This window comes from Podarcis liolepis (genome assembly GCF_965112155.1).
Source record: "Podarcis liolepis genome assembly, chromosome: 5".
Classification (NCBI taxonomy): Eukaryota; Metazoa; Chordata; class Lepidosauria; order Squamata; family Lacertidae; genus Podarcis; species Podarcis liolepis.
Genome location: NC_139556.1, coordinates 92,614,296 through 92,629,852, shown reverse-complemented (window position 1 = coordinate 92,629,852; position 15,557 = coordinate 92,614,296). Strand labels below are relative to the sequence as shown.

The window sequence follows — 15,557 nt, the reverse complement described above, 5'->3', positions numbered from 1 at the left end:
AGTCCATCAAGTTCCCCAGTTCTGCTGCTGGAAATAACTGCTGTGGCTTGGGCTGATGGGAGTTGTGTTTCCAAACATCCGGAGGGCTTCACCAAGTTGGCAAAGGCTTTATTATATTATTTAATCAACTTTTTATGCTCATGTACGGCAAAAAAAAAGACAGGACGGAGGTTCATTCAAGTGGTCTGTGGGTTTGTGGTTGAACATGGGAGATGACCTATCCGCCGCATTAAATATTTGTATTGATTCTTATTTGTATTAGAAATGAAAGCAGGAATTAAAATGCAATTAAAAATTGCACCCCATTTCGCACAGGCATTTATTACCATTGCTTTAATAGGCAGAAAGGTCATTAAGTTGTCCACCAAGACCTTCATCTGTTTTCAAGTGGTCTGGGGGTGGGAAGTTGGGAACCACTGGTGCAGGAAATGAGCGATTTAATTCTAGGCTGTTTTCACCTTTTGAGGTACTGTGCCTCAATGTCACGACATTCATTCTCTCTCCTAGGGCTATTATTTTCATACAGAGAACCCCTTCAAAGACTGGCCTGGCGCTTTTGAAGAAGGCCTCAAGAAGCTAAGGGAGGGGGACTTGCCCCTGGCCATCTTATACCTGGAAGCTGCTATTCTCCAAGATCCTCACGACTCCGAGGTATCCGCTCTGGTTAATATTCTGAAACTGGAATGCGTAGGCTTGAACTTATTTGCTAATAATGGAAATAAAGTCTTTAGCAGTCATGCTTAATATCATGATCGACATGATGTCTCCAGTACTATCAAGCTGGATGGGGATGCGACATTGTATTAAAAGGGGAAAGTTTACAAATTAAGGATAAACCCACATTTCACATCCAATACAAAGCCTGCAATATATATTTGGTTGCATCAGATGTTGTAAAGGTAAAGGTAAAGGTAAAGGTACCCCTGCCCGTACGGGCCAGTCTTGACAGACTCTATTTTTTTTTTTTTATAAAATTTTTATTGGTTTTACAAAATTTTAAAAAGACAAACAAACATTAAAAGTGACAAACAAACACGTATAGTTTCAAACATATTTTCATGTAGACCTCTTTTCTTGGACTTCCCCATACCCCCCCTCTCTGCATCCCAATGTCCATAGTTCAACTAGCAACTCCCAATTGTTGCTTTCAAATCTCTGTCATCTTAGTCCTCTTTAATATTCTAACCTTATATCCCTGTATCCCTTTGTTTCTGGAAACCACAACATTTTAGCATTCATTAAGTTTATAGTGGTCCTTAAGGTAACTTTTAAATTTTCTCCAGTCTTCTTCCACCGTCTCTTTTCGTTGGTCACGGATTCTGCCTGTCATCTCGGCCAATGTCATATAGTCCATCACTTTCATCTGCCATTCTTCCAGAGTGGGTAAATCTTGTGTCTTCCAATACTTTGCGATGAGTATTCTTGCTGCTGTTGTAGCGTACATAAAAAAAGTTCTATCCTTCTTTGTCACCAGTTGGCCGACAATGCCCAAAAGGAAGGCCTCTGGCTTTTTAGAGAAGGTACATTTAAGTACCTTTTTCATTTCATTATAGATCATTTCCCAGAAGGCCTTAATCTTCGGGCATGTCCACCAAAGGTGATAAAAGGTACCTTCAGTCTCTTTACACTTCCAACATTTATTATCAGGCAAATGATAGATTTTTGCTAGCTTGACTGGGGTCATGTACCACCTGTATACCATTTTCATAATGTTTTCCTTTAAGGCATTGCATGCCGTAAATTTAATACCGGTGTTCCATAACCATTCCCAGTCAGCTGACATAATGTTATGTCCAACATCCTGAGCCCACTTAACCATAGCCGATTTAACTGTTTCATCCTGTGTGTTCCATTTCAACAGCAAGTTGTACATTCTAGATAAATTCTTAGTATTGGGTTCTAACAGTTCGGTTTCTAATTTTGATTTTTCCACCTGGAAACCAATTTTCCTGTCCTGTTTAAAAAATTCCATTATTTGACGATATTGGAACCAATTTTCTACTTTGTGCTTCAATTTCTCCTGACTTTGTAGTTTGAACTTATCTCCATCCTGTTCTAAGATTTCCCAATACTTCGGCCATCCGACCTCCATATTGAGTTTCTTCACTGCTTTAGCCTCCACTGGTGATACCCATCTAGGGGTTTTATTTTCCAATAGATTTTTGTATCTTATCCAAACATTAATCAATGCTTTTCTGACAATGTGATTTTTAAAGGCACTGTTGACTTTATCATACCAAAGATATGCATGCCAACCAAAGGCATTATTGAAACCTTCCAGATCCAAGATGTCCGTGTTCTCGAGGAGCATCCATTCTTTCAGCCAGCAAAAAGCTGCTGCCTCATAGTACAATTTTAGGTCCGGCAGGGCAAAACCCCCTCTTTCTTTAGCATCTGTCAATATCTTAAATTTAATTCGGGGCTTTTTGCCCTGCCAGACAAATTTCGAAATGTCTTTGTGCCACCTCTTAAAACATTCCATCTTGTCAAGAATCTGCAAGGTCTGAAACAAAAATAACATTCTAGGCAAAACATTCATTTTAATTACTGCAATTCGGCCTAACATTGACAATTTCAAATTTGACCATATTTCTAGATCTTTTTTAATTTCTGACCAACATTTTTCATAGTTGTCCTTATACAAATTCACATTCTTAGATGTTAAGTAAACCCCTAGGTATTTCACCTTCTTTACCACAGTCAAACCTGTTTCCTCTTGAAATTTCTCCTTTTCCATATCCGTTAAGTTTTTCCCTAAAACTTTAGTTTTTTGCTTGTTCAACTTAAATCCAGCTACCTGGCCAAACTGTTGTATTATTTCTAAAACCTTTTTCGTACTAGTGTTTGGCTCTTGCAGAGTCAATACTAGGTCATCTGCAAACGCTCTTAACTTATAATGTTTAGCTCCGACCTGCACACCTTTGACCTGCTGGTCGTTTCTTATCATGTTCAGCAACACCTCCAGAACTGAAATAAAAAGTAATGGGGAAATCGGGCACCCCTGTCGTGTTCCTTTTTCTATCTTAAGTTCCTCAGTCACAACATTGTTTACCATCAGTTTAGCTTTTTGTTCAGAATATATTGCAGCCATACCATTCTCAAAACCCTGGCCTACCCCCATCCCATGAAGATTCTTCCTCATAAAACTCCAAGAAATATTGTCAAAGGCTTTCTCCGCATCCACAAAAATCAATACTGCTTTAGTGTTTATATTCACCTCTAGCTTTTCCAGAATGTCTATTACATTCCTTACATTGTCTGCCAGGTGTCTTTTAGGGAGAAAACCTGCTTGGTCCTTATGAATCTTCTCCATCAAGACTCTTTTAAATCTTTTTGCCAAAATGTCTGCAAAAATTTTGTAATCCACATTAAGGAGTGATATTGGGCGGTAGTTCTTAAGTTGGGTCTTTTCAGTCTCTGACTTTGGTATGAGTGAAATATATGCCTCTTTCCACGATTCAGGCGCCCTTTTTCCCTCAAGGATCTCATTACACACTTCTCTTAGTGGTTGAGTCAACCATTCCTTCAACGATTTGTAGTATCTGGAAGTCAGTCCATCTGGTCCCGGAGATTTGCCCAGTTGCATATTCTGAATGGCAGCCTCTATCTCTTGTTCTGAGATTCTCTGGTTCAAGTCCATCTTGCTTTGATGAGAGATGTTTTGTAATCCATATTTTCCAAGGAATTTGTCTATATCTTCTTCATTTTGCGGGCCTTGAGTGTAGAGTTTTTTGAAATAACTTAAAAAGCAATTTCTAATTTCATTAGGTTTAGATAGACTCTAGGGTTGTGCGCTCATCTCACTTAAGAGGCCGGGAGTCAGCGCTGTCCGCAGACACTTCCAGGTCACGTGGCCAGCGTGAAGAAGCTGCTCTGGCGAGCCAGCACCAGCGCAGCACACGGAAACGCCGTTTACCTTCCCGCTATAAGGCGGTACCTATTTATCTACTTGCACTTAAGGGTGCTTTCGAACTGCTAGGTGGGCAGGAGCTGGGACTGAACGACGGGAGCTCACCCCGCCGCGGGGATTTGAACCGCCGACCATGCAATCGGCAAGTCCTAGGCACTGAGGTTTTACCCACAGCGCCACCCGCGTCCCCATCAGATGTTGTAATCAGCGTAATTTGACCAGGAGTCATGTGAAGACTGGATGAAAGCCAACAGACTAAAGCTCAATCCAGATATGACTGGATGGGAGGTTGCCTGCTTTTGCTGACATTGCACTCCCTCTGAAGGAGCGGGTACACAGCTTAGGGGTACTCCTGGGTCCTTTGCTGTCACTTGCGGCTCAGGTGGCCTCAGTGGCATGGAGTGCCTTCTATCGGTTTTGGCTGGTGGCCCAGCTGTGCCCCTATCTGGACAGGGATAGCCTAACTTCTGTTGTCTATGGTTTTGTTTTTGTTTGTTGTGTATTTTGTGTTGTGAAATGCCTAAGCTGTGATATTTGGATGAAGGGCAGTATACAAATTTAGTAAATTTAAATAACATGCATTGGCATTCTGTCAGCTTTTGAAGACGCACTTTTGAGCTCTCAACCGAAGTCTCCTGTTTTAATTTTCTGCTGTTTTAAGGGGACTGCTTTACTAAAAGTTTCACTTACGAGTGTTTATACTTTAATGTTTCTGTAACTAATTTTATACTTTGTAAACAGTTTAAAAGCCTAGTTGAGTAATAAGTGGTGTGTTGTTGTTGTTGTTCTTGTTGTTGTTACAGTGGTACCTTAGTTCTCGAACTTAATCCATTCCGGGTGTCCATTTGACTCCCGAAACAATTCAGAAACCAAGACGCAGCTTCCGACTGGCCGCAGGAACTTCCTGCACTCAAGCGGAAGCCACGTTGGACGTTTGGCTTCTGAAAAATGTTCGCGAACCAAAACACTTCCAGGTTTGTGGCGATCGGGAGCCAATTTGTTCAACAACTAAGCCATTTGGGAACCAAGCTACCACTAATAATAATAATACTTTTATTATCATTGTACAACCTGTGTACAATGAAATTAAACCACTGTATTGTTACTGTTGTTGTTGTTAATTCCTATGTCACACTTAGGTATTTCTGATTTGTTCCCTGGCCACTAGCTGTATGGATGTCTGTAAGGCACAATGGAAATCCCCCAAATTATATTTTCAACTCTTGCTTGCATTTCTTTGGTTGTTCTGGACTGGACTTTTGTAAAATGACTTGCAAAGGAACTTTTTATTACTATTATTCATTCTTTATTAAATTTGTATACCACCCTTCATCCTAAGATCACAGGACAACATAAAAATACAAAATGAGAACACAAAATACATAAGAAAACGAACACACGCCAATAACCCTCCTCCCACAAACCCAGTTAAAGGGGCATAGAATCTTAATCAGCCAGAGACCTGGTTAAAGAGAAACAGTTTCACCTGGTCCCTAAAGATATGCAATGAAGGTGCCAGGCGAGCCTCCCTGGAGAGAGAATTCCACAAATGAGAAGCCACTGAAGAAAAGGTCCGTTCTCATGTTGTCACCCTCTGGACCTCTCATGAAGGAAGCACATAAAGAAGGACCTCAGGTTATGACTGCAGTGTCAGTGTGGTTCATATGGGGAGAGGAAATCCTTGAGGTATTGCAGTCCTTTCGATACACAGCTGTGCAGTAATCTTACCATTTTTATGTTGCAGGCCTGGCAGTACCTTGGGACAACACAAGCTGAGAATGAAAATGAGCAGGGAGCAATTGTTGCACTCCAAAGGTAAATGGTGTTAATTGCTGCATAGAGACTCTCAGCTATAATTTTTAAAAATAATAATAATGAAGAAGTCAAGTTTCTAGTCCTTAAGGCAAGGAAGACAGACTTTAAAGACTGACCACAATGCCTGATCCTTGCCCCTCCCCATCAAAACAAATTATGCAAAGCATATGTAAGTTTGCTTTAATTTGCATGGGTGTGAAACCGTGGTGTTCCAAATTTGAGCCACCTTGGTGCAGAAACAATTATTACAGTGGTACCTCAGGTTAAGTACTTAATTCGTTCCGGAGGTCCGTACTTAACCTGAAACTGTTCTTAACCTGAAGCACCACTTTAGCTAATGGGGCCTCCTGCTGCTGCCGCGCCACCGGAGCACGATTTCTGTTCTCAACCTGAAGCAAAGTTCTTAACCTGAAGCACTATTTCTGGGTTAGCGGAGTATGTAACCTGAAGCGTATGTAACCTGAAGCGTATGTAAGCTGAGGTACCACTGTATTAGTATTTAAGCTCACACAGCTTAATCCGGTATGTTACTGAATCAAGCAAATGGGAACGTGGGAAAAGGCAATGTCGTCCGGCAAACACAACCAAGGAACTCTGCAAACAGGAGGCCTGCTTGGTATTCCTGGCACTTGCGCACTTTCTAAAAGTTTATCTCTTCATTAGAAGTGCTCCTTAATTGAGCTAAACTCAATCCGACAGCCGCATGTTAAGTATATGGTGATCGTTTCTGCTGCTGCCTCTGTTCCAGTACTAGGCAGATAACGGTCGTGCCACATTTCCTAATGCTAGTTATTATTCTCTGCTTGTGCTCAGAAAGTTAGCTGCGTCATATTCATTTTCTCTTCACACTGAGTATATACTCTCCAAACCTAATGATATTAGCTGTGTTAATCAGCTAATCCGTTTATCTAACAATGCTTCCATTACTGTAGCCCTTTCACAGGTTCCCTCCCGGCATACAATAAATAAACTGGAGGGGTGGGAAGCAACAATGCGCATGAATCCTGCACCCCAACACCACCAAAAAAACCTTCCATTTACAAAGGGGGCTTGTAGGCTTGTGCAACACTGGATACAACCCTGCTGAGTTTGTAATGTTTTGTATTCTATCCAGTGCTTTTTTGCTACAAAAAGAGGTGTCGGAATTCACCATGAATGCCTCCCTTGTTCATATATATATTATTAAGTTTCAGCGATTTTTAACATATACAGTCAAAACACGATTTCGTCTTTTTTTCCTTATTTTTGTCGACTTCCCACCCCTTTTCCCATAGAGCTGTTATTTCCCCCTTCTGCTGCACCCTATCTTCTATCAGATCATAGCCACAATATTATAATCGCCTCCCTTATTCTCTTATAACGGCAAAGGTGCCTACCTGAGAAGTTCCAGAACTGAGTTCCGGCAAATTCCGGCTGGGGGAAAAAAGCCCTGGTTCTATCTTATTTTACTGTACAGTGGTACCTCGGGTTAAGTACTTAATTCATCCCCACTTTAGCTAATGGGGCCTCCTGCTGCCGCCATGTCGCCGGAGCACAATTTCTGTTCTCATCCTGAAGCAAAGTTCTTAACCTGAAGCACTATTTCTGGATTAGCGGAGTCTGTAACCTGAAGTGTCTGTAACCTGAAGCATATGTAACCTGAGGTATCACTGTATATCACTTTTGGTTGTGAAGTGGTTTATAAATCTGCAAACAAACAAATAAGCGAACAAAGCCATCGCAGCATCCATCCCAGGCTGGATAGTCATATCATTTGACCTTAAGATGCTTAAGATGGTGGTTTTTAGGAACCAAGGATAAATTGTTAAGCCAAGTCTGAAATCCTATGTATACTTAAGAGGGCATTCCAAATTATGTCTACTCAGTCCTACTGAAGTCCATGCACCTTACTCCCAGCTAAGTGGGGTTAGGATTGCAGCCAAAGTCTGCAGACTGGGACTTTGCTGCCAAGTAAACCTGCATTGTTAATTATAAACAAACCAAAAAATAATAAATGTCTAATTATTTTGTTAGCAAAGTCCTTTGTTTGCTCAGCTTAAGTGTTGCATTCAAATGAGCAGGCCTTATGCCAACGCATCGAGAGGGATCTAACTAATACGGGTTTCCGCTATTCTCTTCAGGTGCCTAGAGCTCCAGCCAAACAACTTGAAAGCCTTGATGGCCTTGGCTGTGAGCTTTACAAACACCAGCCATCAGCAGGAGGCTTATGAAGCGCTAAGAAACTGGATCAAGCAGAATCCTAAATACAAGTACATCGTCAGGAGTAAAAAGGGATCCCCAGCGCTTACCAGGAGAATGTCCAAGGCAGCAGAAGAAAGGTAACAGAAGGTCTGCTAAATGGGCGTTACGAAATAGATTTGGGATTTCTTAAAAGGAGTCACAGTAATTTAAGAAAGTCATGTGGTCTCCTTCAGATGTTACAGCCCTGTTTAGGGAAGCTTTTAATATTTGATGAATTATTGTATTTTAATATTTTGTTGGAAGTCACCCAGAGTGGCTGGGGAAACCCATCCAGATGGTTGGGGCATAAATAAAAAATTATATTATTACTATTATTATTACTGGACTAAAACTCCCATCATCCTAGACCAGACTTTCTCAACTTTGGGCTCCCAGGTGTTGTTGGACTACAACTTAAATGGCTCAGGACTGCAATACCCCAAGGATTGCCTCTCCCCCTATGAACCTTCCCGGACCCCGAGATCCTCCTCTGAGGCCCTTCTTCATGTGCCTCCTCCACAAGAGGTCTGGAGGGTGGCAACACAAGAACGGGCCTTTTCTGCAGTGGCTCCCTTTTTGTGGAATGATCTCCCCAGGGAGGTTTGGCTGGTGCCTTCATTATACACCTTTAGGCGCCGTGCAAAAACGTTCCTTTTCAGCCGGCCTTGGGCTGATTGACATCCCTTTTGAACATGTTATGGGAGGGAGGATTTGGGGTTTGTTGTTATTCTTATTTTTACTATGTATTTTGTGGGTTTTTTAATGTTGTGAACTGCCCTGAGATCTGCGGTTGATGGGCGGCATACTAATAATACTACTAATACAACTTCCATCAATGATGGCACTTGGGGTCTCAGATTTCAGCGGCGTCCTGTGCGATGCCAAAATTCACCCTTCCCCATCTCACCTTCCATTCTGCATCATAGTCGTGGCACCCCCAAGGCTCTGCGCCCAATGTGACTGAATTCGTCCCACTCCCCTATACAGTGGTACCTCGGGTTAAGTACTTAATTTGTTCCAGAGGTCCGTTCTTAACCTGAAACTGTTCTTAACCTGAAGCACCGCTTTAGCTAATGGGGCCTCCTGCTGCTGCTGCGCCACCAGAGCACGATTTCTGTTCTCATCCTGAAGCAAAGTTCTTAACCCGAGGTACTATTTCTGGGTTAGCAGAGTCTGTAACCTGAAGCGTATGCAACCTGAAGCATATATAACCTGAGGTACCACTGTATCCACCTCTATTTCCATCATCCATAACCAGCAGGGGGAGCAGTCAGGGATGATGGGAGTGGCAGTCCAACAACATCTGGAAACCCAAGATTGAGACAGGCTGTCCTAGGCCATTGGTCATACTGGCTGGGACTGACGGGAATTCTACTCCAACATACATCAGGCACAACTTTGACTAACCCTGAAATACATGCTTCCCCTGCAGTGTGAACTTGGCTTCACAACTTGTCCATCCATGCAGTTTGAATGCTAGACTAGTGCTCTGTCCTACTTCTCCCCTTGCATGTCAGCTGACTACATCTTTGGATTTTTCATGAGAGGGTTATGTATGCAGATGCTTGTTCATCCTTTGCTTTACACAATCACACACTTGTCGATGGTTATAAAATGGCTTCATAGACGGGGGGGGGGGGAGGAGGGAAGCTGTCACGCTGATGTCATGGACGCTAGCCCATAGGTGCCCACCAAAACCAACATTTCACTGGTTCAATCTGACATATCAGAATTTGTAGATCTGCTTTCAGCAGGGTTCACACACACCCAAGGCAAAAAGAATGGACCATATGATTTGAGGGCCCGGGTGGCCGTTTCACAAACACTAGGTAAAGGTAAAGGGACCCCTGACCATTAGGTCCAGTCATGACCAACTCTGGGGTTGCGGCGCTCATCTCTCTTTATTGGCCAAGGGAGCCAGCGTTTGTCCGTATACAGCTTCCGGGTCATGTGACCAGCATGACTAAGCCGCTTTTGGCGAACCAGAGCAGCACACGGAAACACAGTTTACCTTCACACTGGTGCGGTTCCTATTTATCTACTTGGACTTTGAGGTGCTTTCGAACTGCTAGGTTGGCAGGAGCAGGGACCGAGCAACGGGAGCTCACCCCGTCATGGGGATTCGAACCGCCAACCTTCCGATCGGCAAGCCCTAGGCTCTGTGGTTTAACCCACAGCGCCACCCGCGTCCCTACACCGCTCTTAAAATGTTACACTTGCCTTTGTTTTGTGCTGCTCTCTTCTTCCAGTTCACTGCTGGAAGAGGTGAAGGAGCTATACCTGGAGGGAGCCCATCAGAACGGGGAGATGATAGACCCGGACTTACAAACAGGACTCGGCGTGCTCTTCCACCTGAACGGAGAATTCAACAGAGCAATAGATGCATTCAGCGCTGCCCTCACAGTTCGGCCCGAGGTAAGTTTTACACTTTTGCATTAACAGGCTTTTGACACTCTCCTCTTCTGTCTGTTCTTAAAGTCGGGCCTGCATTAATGAGCTGTCACTCCTGCCATTAATACTCTGGTGCCTGAAATAGAAATCTTAATTGCAAGGAGAGAGTCCCATTTTCAAGAAGTTCTATTCCTGCCCCATTTCTGACTGGCCTGCAAATGAATCAAAGTTGTTTTATAGGGAGTTATCCACAGCTACGAGACATGTTCTCATGTTCTATGCCAGTTAATGGAAAAGGCAATTAATTCCAATTCCACCCCCTTCACCCTCCATTCCACCAGTCATTAATTTGAGGCTGCTGGCAAAAAGAGAGAGAAAGCTATATGCGCAAGGATTGCACCAATACTAGAAAGCTGCCGTTGTGTTTGCCAGGATTATTCATTGTGGAACCGTCTCGGTGCAACCTTAGCAAATGGAGATCGGAGTGAGGAAGCCGTAGAAGCTTACACGAGAGCACTGGAAATCCAGCCTGGCTTCATCAGGTCCAGGTACAATTTAGGAATAAGCTGCATCAACCTTGGAGCATACAGGTGAGAACAGTTCAGCCACCCTTTACATGGAACAGCCGGTTCTTCCCATAATTCTATAGTGTGACCATGAAATGGAGTCTAGAATGGGGCCATGCAAACTGGAGAAGGGTTGATTTCCAATGGCCTGAGTTGCTAGCTGAACAGAAGCAGAGAAGGGACCACCCGAGACCATATACTGTTAACATTTGCCACTTGGGGACACAAGTTGCTTTATTTCCACCTACACCAGGGGTGGGGACCCTCCAGATGTTGTTGAATGGACGCCTCTCCCATCAGCCTCAGTCAGCATGGCCAGTAGTCAGGAGTGATGGGAGCTGTCTTCAAGCAACTTCTGGAGGTCCACAGGTTCCACATCCTGGTCCTACAGCCCACCTGCCATGCTGATGACCGTTTTGCTAGCTTATGGCTCAAAGACTGATGTCCAAAGAAGGAATGGGGATGCGTTCTTAGCCCTTTTCTGAATACTTGTAAAAATGAGTTCAAATGAGCCTGGTTCCAGAGGTTTAGGAGATTGTTTCTCTTCCCCACCTGGTTATGGTCCCCTATATTTGAGTAGAGCTTCTCCATCAGATCTCCAGTGCAAATTGTGGCTCATGTAAAGAAGGACACCAAAGACAGCAGGTGTTTCCTGTGTGCCGATTAGAAACACAGGGATCACTGCTTCCAGACACAGCCCATGAAGGCCACGAGAAATGGGAGGTCATGCATCACCCTCAGAAAAAGTGGCCTTTACCCCAAGCAGTTTCAAGGGGCTTCTCATTTTCATAACATGCCATTGCCCTGCAAAGCTGGTAGGCCAGAGTGTACTAGGTCTCCCTTGGTGGAAGAAAGCTGTCTTAAAGTCAAAATGCATGGGATGGCAATTTCTTAGATTTATTGGCAGTGGCAGGGCTCTGGATATTTGCAAGTGATTGACCTCTTCCAGATATTAGACTGCAACTTCCATTAGCCATATTGGGTGGGGCTGATGAGCCAGAGCAATTTTGTTTTAAAGGGATTACATTACCTGAGGTGATTCTGGAAAGAAGTGTAGAAAAATGAGATTGCCGAATATGATTCATGACAAATTGCTGCTTCGGATTCTTGTTCTGCAGAAGTGTTGGCCCCAGTTTTTACGCATCTTCTCTTCTACCCAACAGAGAGGCAGTCAGCAATTTCCTCACAGCTCTCAATTTGCAACGAAAGAGCCGGAATCAGCAGCAGGTTCCTCACCCTGCAATTTCAGGTAATATCTGGGCAGCTCTCCGGATTGCTCTGTCTATGATGGACCAGCCAGAACTTTTCCAGGCCGCTAATGTGGGCGATCTGGACGTCCTACTAAAAGCTTTCAACATTGAACCCTGATGCACACAGGGAGAGAGAAAGACTCACACGGAGAGACACTTAACCAAGCCCTCAAAAGAAAAAAGAAAGCCCAACCCATCTAGTTCTATACAGAAATAGAAATATCTTTGAATTCCCTTCTTGGACTGAGAAAGACGACGTGGACACTTTGCAGCAGAAAGGGTTCTACGGGATGCCACCAGATCTCCAGAAAATTAAAAGCACAAAACCTTGTAAATATCACCTTGCTCAAGTCCACATGGGAACAACAGCTACTATGGTGCATAGGGGAACTGGACAAAACAACTTCACCTGGATATTCCTTACGACATGTACTTGTACAAAGAAAATGGGTTTTGAATATCATGCTACCATGTGCATAAGAGCACTGAAAAGGTGTTGGGTAGCGTTTCCTAAGGAGCTCCTCTGCCCCTCAAATATAGCAGCAGAGGGGAGGATGGATGGCTTCTCACTTCCATCTTCCACAGTTCCTTTCCCACATCTGCAGCCATCCATATGTAAACGTTGGAGTAGCTGCGTTTTCCCCACCATCTACGGCTGAAACGTTAATTGGATTTTGATTCTGGAGCCTGGATCCCGTGAAGCCCTCCAAAGCAGAGATCTCATAAGAACCGAGAAGTATACGCATGGAGAATTTGAAGGTTGAATCATATGCTGTAGGGGATGGGTTGTGCAAACATAGGGCCATTTCTAATGCTGCAGCACAGCTGATGCAGGGGGTTTCTGTACGTGCAACAGAACTTCCTCTCCCTCTCTTGTTCTCTCCAGCCTCCTGGGTGCCCTCGAAACCAGCTCTAGATGGTTTGGGGAACCCTCTGGAGCAGATGTTGAGGGTGCATGGGGAGAGGAGAAGAAGCGGAAGTTCCGTTACACCAGTGGAACGGTTCTGGCGCAGCATTAAATACAGCTGCTAAGTTGCAATTTGCACTAGAGGGGGTTTTTTTGGGGGGGGGTATGCATGGGTAGGGCTGGTCCCAACTGTTTGGGCACCGAGGATGGGTACCTGGGTGCACCTCGAACCCCTTCCTGAATCTATAAATTGTCTCTCAAAACCCCATAACCCCATGCCCCTTTTTCTAAGAGAGGTAAACCTGTTGCTAAGAATGTAGCCTATCAACGTCTGTTTTCAGTGATTCTGCAGGGATGTTGCAGTCGAAATTGTGAGTTGGTACCTAGCAGTGCAGGAATGTACCTGAAATCACTTCCCAAGCAGTCAGGGAGTGTTTTGTGCAGTTGCTAGGTAGCTGCCACGCAGGTTTCTTTCCCCTCCATCAAGCAAGCGGACACTGTTAGCGGGTGATGGCAGAGTGTTCAGCAGCTGGCTGCCCAGTGCTCTGGTCAGATGTCCACTGTGTCCACCAAGTGTTGTTTGAGCAGAGCTCACAACAGGACCACGATCAATGGGTTCATTTGCACTTTAATCTAGCTTTTCTGTTTTTATTTGTAAAGGGGGGGGGGGAATATAATATACTTTTTACACATTTGGAGAGAAATATGCAGATTCAGCCATGCTGGCAAAGGACCAATAAGGAACTTGACACAAGGCGCAGCTTCCTTCCAGGCTGTTTAAAAAATGCAAATAGGAGCCATAAATTACAGTCAAGAAATGGGAGAGGATATAGCACGGGTGCTAATGGGAGGCAAATGTCAGCAATCGAAGGACAGACATCTGTTCCCTCGCCCTTTTGGAAGAAAACGACCAGATGGGCTTGCAGCCCCTGGTCTAGCAAAAGTGCTTCAGCTGATGCTGAACTATTCTGAGAAGGGATGGCAAAATTCTCCACTCTCCTTGACGGTACACGATCAGCTCCAAAATCTTCAAACTCGGTGCTTGAAGGAATTAAAAAATCCACTCCAGGTCACCAGGAAGTGAGCGAGCCCCATTTAAATGAATGGGAGTCACTCTTGAGCAGAGGAGGAAGCTCTTGATTTCAGTGGGGCTTACACGGAAGAAATGTCCTGATCCATTGGGTCCCAAGGAAATAAAGTGCCCTTTAATTCCAGTTGATTTCAGAAGTAGACAAAATGCTAGATTTTTAGATGATGTTAGACATTTGAATGGAACGTTAAGTGCCAGAGATAAGGCACACGAAGAACCTTCCATCCAAGATGGATTATCAGGATGTATCAATAATTCCATTTTCTAAAATGGTGAATATTTGTAATTTTCTTTTAAAAAATAAATAAATCACAAACTATGGTATCAAAACGGGGAAAGGGAGGTTATGCAGCGTTTCATACTTGGGAATGTTACACACAGGGTATAGCTTGGGCTCCATGAAGCCTGGTCGCTTTGGCTTGTTTATCAGTGCTGGTGACTTGGCTTAGCAGGCAGTACGTTCTCAAACCTCATTGAAAACATGGATGTGCTGGCACAGCCCAAGCGGAGAATGTTTCCTAAATGTAATGATGTTCTTTTAAATGATCACCCAGAACCATGTCCATAAATGTCAGGTGTGGCTGAACGGCATCTCCCATCATCCCTGCTGGCCGTGGGCCCATGCTTGCCAGGGCTAATGGGAGTTGTAGTTCAGCAATGCCTGGCCAGGTCAACAGTCCCCCACCCCTGCTCTAAATTCAAGGCACCTTAAGAATTGCCTTGCTAGCTCAGACCAAAGGTTTATCTAGGCCGGCAGTGGGCAGAATAGTTGAGGCTCTGCTGGGAGAAGTCTGGCAAGTAGATTGGCAAGGGTTTCCAACTCCCAGACGTTTAACAATGGCAAAACAAAATGGCGCACACACCCTCATCCACTGTATCATTGTTGGATGAGGCAAGAAGGAGCAAAGCAGGTTACCTAGGATTGGATTTTAATGTGAAAGAACTGTGAACTCAGTTAAGTTATGGTATCTAAAACAAATTTCTGGGTTCAGAATTATTTTAATTTAGAATGTACATCATTTGTCCCTAGCCCTGGTTGGTCAGTCTCAGGATTCTAGCAAATAAGCAATTAAGTGGGTCCTGCGAGCCTAAAGTCTAAAAGCCACTGCTTTAGAAGTCTGTTTTCAGCATTAAGTGGTATATAAATTAATTCTTCTTTGTCATCGCTGAAGCCAGCACTGCTGTCTCCAACAGCTGATAGCTATATGCTCCAGGCAAATTCATAAACGGGGATATGATAACTGACAGCCTTTCCCTGGCGCTTGTCCCCGGCTGAAAGATATATTGCCTAAGGACATGGAGGTTCTGCTCAGCTGTCATCGCTAATCGGTAGGTCCCAGAAGCAGAGTGCATTCCAAGAAAAAAAATAAACCATTCAGTAATAATAAGCAAAGATCTTTACACAGAC

At 43.9% G+C, this 15,557-nt stretch overlaps 1 protein-coding gene across 7 annotated transcripts in view; it reads left to right on the top strand.

Annotated features, from left to right (window-relative positions):
- Positions 1 to 15,520, top strand: part of PEX5L (peroxisomal biogenesis factor 5 like) — a 173,027-nt gene extending 157,507 nt beyond the window's left edge. For all 7 annotated transcript variants that reach the window (XM_083504177.1, XM_083504175.1, XM_083504174.1 and 4 more), the window contains 6 exons: positions 508 to 651; positions 5,655 to 5,725; positions 7,846 to 8,043; positions 10,195 to 10,360; positions 10,769 to 10,926; positions 12,066 to 15,520. In XM_083504177.1, the coding sequence (XP_083360303.1) occupies positions 508 to 651; positions 5,655 to 5,725; positions 7,846 to 8,043; positions 10,195 to 10,360; positions 10,769 to 10,926; positions 12,066 to 12,270 (942 nt within the window). In that variant the 3' untranslated portion in view covers positions 12,271 to 15,520. The remainder of the gene's footprint in view (positions 1 to 507; positions 652 to 5,654; positions 5,726 to 7,845; positions 8,044 to 10,194; positions 10,361 to 10,768; positions 10,927 to 12,065) is intronic.
- The last annotated feature ends 37 nt before the right edge of the window (positions 15,521 to 15,557 follow it).